The 12,849-nt window shown below is 55.7% G+C and overlaps 3 protein-coding genes across 3 annotated transcripts; 1 reads left to right on the plus strand and 2 right to left on the minus strand.

The window, feature by feature from the left end:
- Nucleotides 1-1,392: 1,392 nt before the first annotated feature.
- On the minus strand, nucleotides 1,393-2,442 carry ENH_00065750 (kelch motif domain-containing protein, putative; the record flags this gene model as incomplete). The annotated part of the gene is made up of 1 exon (XM_013581859.1): nucleotides 1,393-2,442. One exon carries the CDS (start codon nucleotides 2,440-2,442, stop codon nucleotides 1,393-1,395), a length of 1,050 nt encoding a protein of 349 aa, XP_013437313.1.
- A 710-nt stretch (nucleotides 2,443-3,152) lies between these two features.
- ENH_00065760 (hypothetical protein) lies at nucleotides 3,153-3,809 on the minus strand (the record flags this gene model as incomplete). Its single annotated transcript, XM_013581860.1, has 1 exon — nucleotides 3,153-3,809. The coding sequence occupies one exon, from the start codon at nucleotides 3,807-3,809 to the stop codon at nucleotides 3,153-3,155; it is 657 nt and encodes a 218-aa protein (XP_013437314.1).
- Nucleotides 3,810-8,424: 4,615 nt separating this feature from the next.
- Nucleotides 8,425-11,262, plus strand: ENH_00065770 (hypothetical protein, conserved; the record flags this gene model as incomplete). The annotated part of the gene is made up of 1 exon (XM_013581861.1): nucleotides 8,425-11,262. The coding sequence occupies one exon, from the start codon at nucleotides 8,425-8,427 to the stop codon at nucleotides 11,260-11,262; it is 2,838 nt and encodes a 945-aa protein (XP_013437315.1).
- Between the last annotated feature and the right edge of the window lie 1,587 nt (nucleotides 11,263-12,849).

The raw sequence follows: 12,849 nt of genomic DNA on the forward strand, positions 1-12,849 counted from the left end.
CAGCAGCAGCCGCCACTGCCGAGAGGAGCCCCGCGGCAACAGGTTCACGTGCAGATGCAGCCCCATGTACACAGACACTGGGATAAGGAACACCGAGCTGCTTCTCTCTGACCTCTTCAGCGCCCCACATAACCTACGAAGACCTCTACCTCGCTCTTGGGCTTGAGCGTGCACTTGCAAACGTCTGGATGTTTAGAAGCATATCTGCCTTTCTATGAGAGCGTGTCTGTAGAACTTAGCGCGTGCGTACTTGTGCATCTGTACTGCTGTGGTGCATGCAGCTGCGTACATACCAGCTCCTGGACCCGCACCCGTGCCTTTGCTGCACAGGCGCTGCCCCACACGTAAGCGCAGGCGCGTGCCGTAAGGCTTGCAGCCGTGGTGGCAAGCAGCGCAGGTGTTCACAGAGCTGCTGCGCGCGCTGCGAGGCTGCTGCCTAGAGCTAGCTGGGGCAGCAGCGCATGCTTGTGTGAGAAAGCATATGTAGGCGCGCGCACAAACCAACACTCGCACAAGCACACAGAGGCGCACACGAAATTCGCTGGTGTCTACATTTGCTGCTGCTCAGATAAGCGCCTGCATGTGTCACTTGTGCAGATAGACGAGTCATACGGATACTTGCAAGCCTACACTATTGCCTGTACAGGTATATACATCATACAAGTACAGTCATGTGGATGCATGCAAGCCTACAAATACAAGAATATGCATTACTTACGCATACATACACATGCTTAGGTACACATATAAATATGCGTAATGCATATGATGAAGATGTACTGCATGCATGCATCTGTGTAATGCGCTTGTAAGCTCTATGGTGGGTGCACGAACTCAAGCGCCTACGCGCGGTGTCCATCACGTAAGCCTTTTATATCCCTAAAGCCATACACAAAAATACACGTATGAGGCCGCACGTGCACGAGCATGCACGGTTGTTCAAACTGCTGCTGCTGCTGCTGCTGCTGCTGCTGTTGCTGCTGCTGCTGCTGCTTCCCGTTGCATAATGAACGCGAGAACGTACACCCGTGCAGTCGCCGCCGCAGGCTTCCCACTGAGCATTATGTGCTGACGGTCTGGGCGCAGCTGCGCGAGCCACAAACACCAGCCAGCCAACTCAAAGTTCGTGGGCATCCTCTTACTTGAAAGTAGTTTAATGATTTTCTTTGTTCGTCTCTACTGCTCTATTTCCCTCCCCGTTCCTCCATTCAAGGCCTTTCTCTGCCCGGCCGCCCCGTCGCCATTCCTTGCCGCGCTCCTACAGCAGCAAAAGCTGCTGCTGCTGCTACAGCTGCTGCTGATGCTGCTGCTTTTGCAGCAGCATGCGAAGGTCGGGGAGCGGCCGGGGTAACATTTCTCTCTATATTGCTGGTTTGCAGGCTCCGCCTTCTGTTACGAGGTGCGTTCAGCATCATTCGGGTTTCCTGCTGCTGCTGCTGCTGTTGCTGCCGATCCCGCTGGGCGGCCCCTGTTTAGCGCCCTCAGCCTGTGGCTCTGTTTTTTCTGCGGTTCCGTCGGCTGTCCGTCTCGTCCACTTTCCTCTGCAGCGTTTTCTTTCGCAGTTTCTTTGCCCTTGCTTTTCTTGCTGCTGCTTTTCTCGACGCATTCGCTCTGGCCCCGCAAGCTGAGGAAGGCAGCAGCAGGCGCCTCCCCCAATTCCACCCTGTCTTCCGCCTCTGCGTACTCCCTTTGGAACGACAGCGCAGTGGCAGCAAGACAGCCCTGAGCCAGCGCGTAAAGGGCCCCTATGTGGACCTGCACGCGCGCCAGCAGCCGCCGCCCGAAGGCCCGCGCGTCTGCGTGGGGCACTGTGGGCAAATGCACCCCCAAATTCTGGGCCAGCGTCCGCAGGGGCCCCCCGGCCTCGCTATCGTGGACAGTAAGTGCCACGGGCAGGCTGGGCGCATGCGCTGCTGCTGCTGCTGCGGCGGCGGCGGAGGGGTCCACCTCCGAGCCAAAGGTGCTGTCCTCATCTGCGCCTTCTGCTGCCCCCGCTGCTGCTGCTGCGGCGGCGGCAGCTGCAGCGCCAGACGGCGACAGGGACGGCTTGAAGGTCAGGGGCCCCGTCAGCGTCTCCCGTGGAGAAGCAAAAGAGAGAAAGCGCCACAAGTGCCTGCATGCGTCGAGCTGCAGCGCGAAGAGCTGCAGCAGCCGCGGCAGCATGTGCCTGGCGAAGAAAACCAGGCCCCGCTTGTTCTTGCTGAATCGGTCGGTGTACGTGAGATAGCGAGCGACAGTCGCCAAGTAGCCGTTGACCTTCAGCGCCGCCTCGTTGCTCAGAGAATCCAGAGCGCCCAGAATAGACACCGGGAGAATGTTGCTGGCAGCAGCAGCTCTGAAGGCCTTCAAGTGCTCTTTCATCTCCTCGTGCAGCCGAATCAGCTCCGCCGGCGCTGCCCGGATGTTCCTGTCGGGCTTCTGCTCCATGTAGTCCGCAAGCATCCTGGGGCACAGGAGGCCGCAGCATAAGCAACCGCAGCTATGAAGGCTCGTATTGCTGCAACTCTCTCACGAGAGGCGCCCCCTGTGCTTCCCGGAATATTTATTTGTTTATAAACGCAAATCCACGTTATTAAAAACGCTTTTTTTCAGCTCGGATGCACCCAAGCCGCCCTAAGCGGCAGCGCAGCCACACTGACACAGCAGACACCGGCAGCACCAATAGCAGGCGCGGAGCGGTGAAGCAGCAGCAAGGAATCCACAAGCAACAAGAGCAGCAAAAGTAGCCATCTTAGACATGATAAGACGCAGAGGCCAACGGCGAGCCAGCAGACACTGCCACAGAAGCCGCGCACCAAACATAAACACAGCAGCAGCAGCAGCTGGGGTGCAGCGAAGCCAGAGCTCTGGGCCAGCGACAAGAGAAATACAGAGAGGACAAAAGCAGACCGAGACACAAGAGCAACCGAAAGAACAAATAACAGCTCATGGCCACCCCCAGGACAAGAGGCGGACACAGATAGCGATGCCAGCCACAGCCCCTCCGAAGCAAAAGGGAAAGAACAGTGAAACTCAAAGCAACCAAATTAACAAATTAAACGAAATGAAAGCCGCTAGAGAATCTTCGCAAGCAAAAGGAAAGCAGCAAGGCCACGGGCAAACAACGTGGAGAGGGCAGCTTGGTGGCCCGCGGCCCCCGCGGAGCAGCTGACTCACTTTTTAGTTGTTGGATATTCTGTGACGATCCGAAGTGCCCTCCTGTCTGCCTCTTCGTCATCTGAAGCCTCGCGCTCCGCAGCAAAACGCACTATGGGCAGCTGGGCAGCCAGCAGCAGCCGCGCGGCGCTGCGGACTCCCTGCGCGTCGTCCCCAGGCAGCCCCAGCATATCCCGGGCCAGCCCGAGCTGCTCGTGCAGAGGCACCCACATGCCTTCTCGCGCTTCGTCGGACGCAATAGAGGCCGAGAGGGCCCCCGCGGCCCGCCGGCCCATGTCGTAGAGGGCCCCGAGGGCCCCCGCGCCGCTAGAGGCGCCCCCAGACTCGCCTGATGACAAGAACTGGCCAAACAGAGGCCCCAGAGAGGACAGGGCGGACGCGAATTGCTCAGAAAAGCCCCCAGGGCCCGAGGAAGAGGCCCCGGAGACATCCTGCGGGTACTCCGTGGAGGGGCCCAAAGGAGAGGCCTGCGGGGCCCCTAAGGGGGTCCCCGAGAAGCCGAAAGACGATCCGTCCGGGGTGTCTGCCGATGCTGCAAAGGCCACCAGAAAGGCCGCGGGCACTGTAAAAAACAGGAGGAGCAGAAACGGCGTTCGTGCTCCTGCTGCTGCTGCCCATGAGGCACCGCAGCGACCACGTGTGGCTCCTGCCATGGCCCAGCCGCTCCTGTCTGCTTCAGGCTAGGAAGGAGAGGGGAAGAAGTGCAAGGGGCTGCTGGAAAGTCGCGTCCCGTGCCGCAGTCGGTGCGGCTGCTGCTATTGCTGCTGCTCGAGCGGCTGCTGCCAAGCTCTTGGTCAGTTGAGAAAGTTAGCAAGAAATTAAAAAGACAAATAGATTCATTTAAAAGCAGGAGACGCAAAACTTAAGGCCTCCAGTCTACGAACGACGCACTCTAGGGGTGCGCGCAGCTTCCAAGCTGGGCCGAGCCTTCCTAAGTCAGAAAGAGAAAAGGGTGCCACAGAGCAGCCCTGTGGAACTCTCAATGGGAAAACAAAGAAGAAGAAGGGGAAAGAAAAGAAAAGAAAGAAAAAAACGGCAACAGTTGAGCCAAAATGTAAACACAAAGCTCAGAGCAGCCTCACGCTGGACAGACTCGGCTGCCGCTGCAGCCCCCCGATCCTCGCTGAAGCTGCAGCAACAGCATCAGCAGCAGCAACACCGCCTCAAGAAGCCCAGTTTGGAACCATCTTCCATTTCAAAATGTATCAAATTGTTCAAGAGCAAATGAATGACGCGTTTAAACGCACAAACCCCCCAGCTGCTCCTGCTACTGGGCAGCAAGCGCACACGGCCCCAGCCTCACGCAAGACCAGCTCCAACGTCTCATCCGAAATCCTGCTTCTTTCTAGCGAAAGCACACTTCATAAAATGCCGTGCTCTTCTTTTTTCTCTACAGGTGCACGAGGGCAGCGCAAGAGGCCGCTGGGAAACCGCGCATACGCGCAGCCCAGATGTGTAGGGACGGACACTCATTGGTGGCCCGACCAGGTTATTGCCAGGGCCAGCTAGCCACATTTAGTCATAGCTAGCCATAGGATGTCATAGTTTGCTGTAGGGGAGCCACAGCGGAGCAATCTCTAACCCCTGTTTACGTCACTGGTCGGGAGTACTCTGGACTGCGCGCTGCTTTGTGAGGGGAAGGAGGACGAATGAAGAAGACAAATGGATACTAAAGCAAAGAAGCATAAATTGCTCTTGTATGTGCAGAGGTACGCGAAGCACACGGGGGGGAAAACGCGGCCTCCCTAACTCGCCGCTACAATGTTCTGCTTCTTCTAGTGAGAAGGAAGGAATGACGACAGCCGCGGAGGCGCCGTGTCTTCGTTCCCAACAGAATAGCCGCAAGAGATTAGTGCAGGCGGACACGTTGGGGAGAGCAGGTGACGGGCCAGACGTAGCGAGATGCAGAAGAAAGGGCCGACATCGGTGGAGTAGCACAGGCGCAGAAAGACAATAGACGCACGCAGCCAAATTCAAAAAGAGCCAGGAACCGGAAGAGGTAGGCGTAGCCAGGAAGAGGGAAGAACGACACGGAAAGGAAGGAGACAAGAGGGAGTGCTTAATATACGTAAAAAGGAAATATACACAAAACGCCAGCTGCCAACTGTACGCAAGTCTCCACTATAATAGCCTCCACTGTCGCCAGTCCCGCGCACTCTAAGCTGAAGCACCAACCAGCAGGGGGAAGGGCCCTTGAAGGTAAAGTGAGAAGATAAAGTAACTAAACTCGAAAGTTAGATATTGCAATGCAAAGCAGTGCACCGGACACTACGAAGCCCAGCGGGTACACCGTAAGGTATCATTCGGTGCAAATCGGAGCCACAATGCAGCAATAGGAGAGGCGCTATCCCCACATAAGAGACGAAGGCAAAAAGCCGACGTAGCAGCATAATCTAGTTATTTGCTGCGGACGTAGGTTCAAATGTTGATGTGTGTCGGTTCATTAGGCCACATAGAAGCATAGCGAGATTCGCAGTACAAAAGTATCAGAGCACAGGCGAGAGATCAAGTGCTGTCTTCGGCGTTTCTCGTGTGGCAGAAACGCCGAGAACCAAAAGGGCATAACAGACCAAGAAAACAGGAGAGACGTGGAAAAGTAATTACGGAAAGTCAAACACGCAGACAGCGTACTGTGGGGCAGCGATGGAAAACATGAGAGAGAGGGAGGAGGAGGAAGCAAAAGAAGCCCACCCAAAGCACAAGAAAAGCATAACCATTATATGAAGAACTAGCTGATTGTGTGCCACACGACTAGTAATCAAAGCTTTCAAGCGGTCGTTCATGAACTGTGTTTCTCGGCCTAAGCAGCAGGCGCTACGAGGCGCAACACACCGCCAGATACCCAGACACAGCAAGAAACCAACCAAACATACACTAGTACAAGTTTGATAGGACGTAGCAGCACCTCGGGCCAAGAATGCTCGCCCAAAGAAAGCGCTGGGGAAGGGTGGCACCCTGAATGAAGTAGTCACCTAGGGGAATTTAGAGGTTCTGCTGTGCCTGTGCTCACTTACGCCGGCAGCCTTCAGTGTGGGCACCTTCAATAAGGATAATCAGAGCTGCTCGTGCCCATATCTGCATTAGAGGGGCGATAATCAAAGCTGCTCGTGCCCATATCTGCATTAAAATGGCAGTGATACGGCTTTAGCTATCAAGGAGTGCTTACAACGCTCCGCAGCTGTTGCTTGTTTGGGTCTAGGTAACACTGCTCAGGAAGTGTCTGGGAAGCACAACCCCAAAAAATAAAGCTGCTTTGCGCTCCTCAGCCCCCATTTTCGGTGTCTGTAGCTTGCCGGTAAGGTGAAGCTAGCAGGGCGCTGACTCTTCATAAGCGAAAGCAGTCATTCAGGACTCTTCTAGCAGTACAGCGCGCCCTGGGAGCTCTAAAGTAAGGCTGATCTAGTCTGGGCAGCTAGATTTGCATGTAGCCCATATTTGCTACAAGTCAAAGATGAGCCTGACCCCGCATGCCACACATCGTGATAGTGAGATGAATAGACCTTTTCAGCACGGCCAAAATGGTTCTTGAACATGTATGTGGTGAGTAAAGGAAGCATTCAAAGCTCCTGGTCAAGCAATAACGAGAACTGCGGACTAAAAATAAGTTAATTTAGGTGTAGTGAGGCGAAGGAGGTGGTGGGTAGTGCGTGACAGCGCCCCGACGCTGTTCGATGGCCTTCACCTTCACAGCAGTGTCCGTTCCGAGGAAGTCGTCCAGCAATAGCTGGCTATAGCTCTCTGTGAAGGGTTACAGCTGCCAACGGGCTTGTCACAATTACCCATGGGTAGCTACTGATGCATATCGCTAGATACCGGCGGGCTTCGGGCTGTAGAGGCCCATGGGGGTAAGAGCTAGCCACAGCTAGCTATGGGGCGACCAGTTCGACACCCTCTCATTTCATTCGCACACCGTTCTGTTCCGCTTCACCAGATGAGGATTTGTGCAACTGGTGCTTGTACTGTTGTCGATTCAACTGGAAGATTTGGCGCTCCTCTTGAGCAGGGGTAGCCATGCAGCTTGTGGTCCCTGCTCGCTTGAAGTATGCTCATTGGCCATTAAAAAACTGACGAAGAAAACTTCGTCTGCGGAAAATTTTATGATCTAAGTAAAGCTCAAAACTTCGACTTTGTCGCTCCAACGGTGCCGCCGCAATAACGAGCAAGACCATGCAGTAGTCAGCCATCCCAAGAGAAGATTTCTAATCGCAAGTTTCACGCTTTGTGTTTCAGGGAGAGAGGGGATTTGAATGCATAAAAGCGTGTGGCTTTTAAGCCTGCATATGCAGTAGGCAAAGGTGTGACGGTACGAAACTGTCGTTTTTTTACTCTGCTTGCTGTCTTCGTAGATCGCCGGGTGAGGCGCTGTTCGGGGAGGGATCCGAGGCTTTTCTGAAGCTTCAAGGCACCTCATCAGCCTTTTATGGTGTATTCCACCAAATGATTGAGGAAAATTCACTGAAATTTGCGCTATAATGGCAAATTGAAATGAGACCGGGCATGAGGTCTGCACGGCATGTCCAACAACACGACCCGCCAGCCAGCGAATTCGCCAGAGTCCGCTGCTGTATCTGGGCTGTTTTGCGCGCTGTTTAGGCCTTAGCCAGAATAACTGAAAATATACTGGGGAATTGTTTTTCGCTAACCGTTTTACATCGCCGTGCCGCATCCTTTGCCGGCGGAAATTGGCCTGCTCGCGAGCCCTGCACAGCCCGCCCAGCTCACCCTCTCGGCTAATTTTTTCCCGTTTTGAACTTTCTGGCTCCCTTAGTTCTCTCTTCAAACCTTTGCATGCTTTAATTTGGGGCTTTGTAGCCGCAAGTAGGGTGCAGGCCGCCTCAGACACTCTCAGAGCAATTCAGGTTCCGCCGTTCCTCCTGGCGGCTTCGAGGCCGGCGCCATACTCGGTTTGTGTTCCTTCTCTCGTGTTTCTAACGTGCGTGGCGCTTCACAGGATGCTGGGGGCCTCTAAGGCTCCCCAGCTGCAGCCGTACTCGCCTACTTGTGCCCTTTGCTTGCCCAGGCCTGCTCTGCGCCTCGCCCTCACGGTCAACACGAACGACCGAGCCGCCTCTGTAGCTAACCACGCGAGGTCTTAAGGCTGGTGGCACTCATCTTCTGCTCTCGTTGTGCGCTGTTGCACACCTTTGGGCCGTGTGTGTCGTTGCCTGCCTGCTGCCGGTGTCTCTCTGTACTTTCAGCGGCAGCCTGAAAAGACAGATGTACTAGAGCCCAGTTCGTACGAAAACCCGTTGCCCTCTGGCCAAAAGAATGCTCACATCTGCCCTGGCGGTGCCAGAGCCTCAAAGCACACAGAGTTACTCAGCAGACAGCAGCGGCAGCGGCAGCAGCTGCAGCAGCAGCAGCTGCGGCCGCTCCTTCGCTTGGGGTCTCTCTCCTCTGCCAGTCCTGAGATCCGCATCACTGAAATGCTCATCCGACCCTCCAGAAGTCACTGCTGCTCAGCCGATGCAGCAGGAAGGGGAGGCGGCCTCTGCGGGTGATGGCAAAGTGGGTGCTGCCCCGGGGAGCCCCGCGGGGGCCGCTGCGGGGCCCCCCACCAAAATACCTTCTGCAGAGGAGCGCGCGGCGGGCCCAGATGGAGCTCTTGAGGGGCTGTCAGCTTCTGCTTCGCCTGCTGCTCTTCTGGAGAAGCTCAGCGAGCTTGCTGCCAACAGTGCAGCTCACTCGCAGCAACTGCAGTGCGTGCGTATGCAGCACGAAGCCGAGAAGGTGGAGCTGCAGCGGCAGCTGAGGGCGCTGGAGAGCCGGCTGAGCTCGCAGGAGTTGCTGCTGTTCGAGGTGCTGAAAATGCTGAGAGCCGAGAGGCCCCACGCGCACCAGTGGTTACTCCTGGAGGCAAAGGCCACAGCAGCAGCAGCAGTAGCAGCAGCCGGACAGTCGAATGGGACTGCAGCCGCGCATGCAAACGCCCAGGAGCAGCAGCGGCAGCAGCAAGAAGAGGAGGAGGAGGAGTCTGACCAGGATGAGGACCTCGTTGAGCTGCTCAGAGACAAACCGACGCGCTGGGCAAGGCGCCTGCACCGCTGGTCTGCGTGCATTGACCATCTGCCGCTGCTGGGGGCCCCTGTTTCGCCTTCTATGCGACTTTCCTCCGGGGCTTCTCAGGCCAGCGCTGGCAGCAGCAACCTTTCCAACGATGACGCAGCAGCAGCTGCTGCTGCTGCTGAAGGCGTCCCTCCTTCCAGCAGCAGCAGCAGCAGGGGTTTGCTTGACTCAGTGGAGGAGGGCTACCACTCGGGGTGGGGGTCCAGTGGACTGCGGGTGGCGCTGCTGAGCCCTGCGGGCAAGCTTCTGAGCGCCGCAGCTGTAAAGGCAGCAGACACTTTCAGGAACTTCCTCGCGCACGCAACAGTTCGGCAAGAGGCCTGGTTGCGCACTTTTGCCTCCTTTGCACTCACAGCAGCCCCTGTGGAATCCCTTGCAAGGGCCCGCCAGCTGCACTTAAGGCTGCTGGAGGACGCTGTGGCGCTTCCGTCTTCCGACTTGTTGCTGCTGGTCGCAGAATGGATCCAGTCAGACCCTGCAGTGGAGGAAGCAGCAGCAGCAGCAGCAGCTCCTGCCGCTAGAGCTGAAGGCCGGGAAGTGGCGGGGGATGGCAAGCCCCATATGCGAGTGCTGTGTCTGCTGGAGCGCGCTGCTGCTGCTGCTTGTGAGCTTCCGCTGCGACGGCTCAAGAGAGAAGCTGGGATGGCTGTTTTCGCTTTTGAGCCCTTTTCCGTTTGCGTGCAATTGGGCCGAAACCGCAGCAACAACAGCAGCAGGAGCAGCAGGAGCAGCAGCAGAAGCAGCAGCAGTGACAGTGAGGACGAGGAAGGCAGCGACGCCCCCAGCAGTAAGAAACTCACGGTGCCCATTTGCTCCATTCAGGGTCTCCGGCTAATAAGTCCAAGCGCGGCTCCAGACAGCAGCAAAAGCAGCAGCAGCAGCAGCAGCGGTAGTGCTGCTTCTGTGGGCTTCTGCGAAGGCTCTGGGGATCAATGGAAGAAAACAAAGCTGCCTGCTAATGAAGCACCAACACAGCAGCAGATAGAAGCAGCAGCTGAACCGCAAGCCCAAGGAGAAAGACGAATTGAAACGGAGAGACAGACGGAAAGGAAGAGACAAACCGAAGGAGATCGGCAAATCGAGGGAGAGAAGCAAATAGAAACGGACAAAGAACAGCAGAAAAAAGCCAGGCAGCAGCTGCTCAGGAAGCCCACAGACGCAGCACACCCAACATTGGAGCAGCAGCAGCAGCAGAAGGCTGGCGGTCAGGAAGGAGAGAAACGCTCAGCGAACCCTACACAGATCAACCGCAGCACTTGCAGCAGTAGTAGCAGCGGTAGCAGTAGCAGCAGCAGCAGCAAGAGGAGCCGTATTGTGGTATCTTCTGCACCCATTGATGGTGCCCCAGCTAGGGCCCCCAGTGGGCCCCACAGCAGTGGCGGCTGTATGCTGGCGTCTAAGGCGGGAGGGAAAGAGGCAGAAGCAGCAGTTAAAAAGGAGATATACACGAACCCTGATGCCCCTGTTCAGTACGCACACAAGAATGAGGACAGCAGAAAGACTGATGGAAAGCAGACCAGACTTCTACCTAACGCAGCAGGAGCAGATGCGGCAGCACCAGCAGGGCGATCAACAGCAGCAGCAGCAACAACAGCAGGCGTAGACGGTGAGTCGCGGCGAAGCGTGGGATGTACGTCTGTGCGTTGTTGTGGGCTGTCCGTGCAACAGCAGCTGGATCAACAACAGCAGCAGCTGCCACGTGTTCGGGCGTCTGTGCCGCGGCAGGGCAGGCAGCAGCTGCCAGGGTTTGAATGTGAACAGTGCTGCGGCTTTTACGGCTTGCTGGAGCAGCAAGGAGAGGGACAAAGCAGCAGCGGAAGCAGCAACAACAAAGTTGCAGGCGCAGCCCACAGCGGTCGCCACAAGTGGAGGCGAACGGATGCCGACACTGACACCGATACGGACACAGAGGCTGCCACAAACGGCAAAGCTGCTGTTGCTGCGGGTGCTGCTGCTGCTTCTACGAACCAGAGGCGCTGCTCCCGCCACAGGCATTTCGTTCCCCCACCCTCAACACCCCCTGGTTTCTGGGATCTGTGATGAGGTCGAGGGCTCAGGTTCTAGAGCGTAGGGTGTGCGCTGTGTCTATGGGGCATTAAAGGGGGAAATTTTACGGAGAAGACAGATAAAGTCGGGTTACTGTCAGTAGGAGGGACAGAGGGAAATGAACAGTAGGGAAAGAGATGGGAGAATGAAACGCAACAAAAAGCAGGGAGAGATAATGTATTTATTTGGGTGGGAGGGATACATGGACAAGAAGTCAACCTGGGCGGCAGAACGGGACACAGAGGCAGAAGAAACAAGGAATAAACCAAGGCAAAGAAACAGGGAAAAGGCTGTGGAGTTAGGGGGGATAGAGGCAGCAAAATGGGCACAGAGATAGTGAAAAGGGAACGGCGGCGGGCGATAGAGGCCCCCAAAAAGTTTAGACAAAGGAAACAGAAGAAATGATGTCGTTGGGGTGTCGCCAGAGCTTTGGCACACGCTGCGGTGAACAGCAGCAGCAGCAGCAGCAAGGTTCTTCGTGTTTCGTCTTGTCTGTGTTGACCATTCTCGCTGTGGTGCCTTCGCACATCTGTGTCTGTCTGTATTACATCTGCACTATATCTTTTGGTGTTTGTTTGTCTTCGCCTTTCTCTGATTTGGAAGAGAGGCTGTCTGGGGTGTACCTCTTTCCCGTCTATGTGGCGGCGAGTTGTTGCTAAAAGGCGGCCGCACAGGCAAGGACCCCCCCTGTATCTGTCTGGTGTTTGCATTTTCTTTAACAGGGCAAAACTATTGTATAAATGGGACAGACAGTTCCAAAGAAGCCTCGGATTTGCTCCAGGGGCTAAAACAGGGGCCCCCACATAGGATCTCGAGGGGCCGAATTGGGTCCCTAGGTGTGGCGAGGAAGACCTCTGGGGCCCTTTTTAGGCCCATTTTTGGAGCTGTTCTGGGTCACATTACAGGGGCGTTTGTATGCTTGTACCTTTTTGAGTTTTTCTTTCTTTTTGAATTTCGCTGGCCGGAGTATTGAGTTCTTCGAAGTACACAGATAAATTAGTAGCCGTAAGACAAACAGAGCGTCATTTAAAACAGAGGAAAGCCAAAAAATAGATGCAAACGGTGACAAACAATCGCGGAGGTAGGCTGAGACAAGTAACTACGTGCTGGTCTTGGCGCAAAAGCAGGACGAGACTATCAACACTAGTGTAAGAGCATGACAATGCGGCAGTACTGCAAATTAGTTTATCTACAAGGAACTAATTGTGTCGAGCATCATGTACATCAGCCGATGCACCCACAAGCTAAGCGAGACAGAGGCACAGGCACTGAACACGCATTCGCCGGCCCCGCAGTGTTGCTTTTGGACGGTGCCACTGCGCGCGTGCACGCAAGGCAGTGCATTCAGGGCAGCGCATGCAGATGCGCTTGCATAAGTGCATGCAAGACACTGCATGCGTGCTTAACTGCCAGGGAAAGGGGCGGCAGAGTAGCGACGAGGAGACTGAAAGCGAGGGGAAGCAGAAACGCGAAGCAGTAAGAAAAGTACGGAAGCGGAGCAAGACACACAAATGGAAACAGAGAAATTAAACAGAAGGGAGAGAGACACACACAGGCAAAGACGCTGGTTGTACACGTGAA

Source organism: Eimeria necatrix, genomic scaffold (genome assembly GCF_000499385.1).
Source record: "Eimeria necatrix Houghton genomic scaffold, Enh_scaff5, whole genome shotgun sequence".
NCBI classification, from domain to species: Eukaryota; Apicomplexa; class Conoidasida; order Eucoccidiorida; family Eimeriidae; genus Eimeria; species Eimeria necatrix.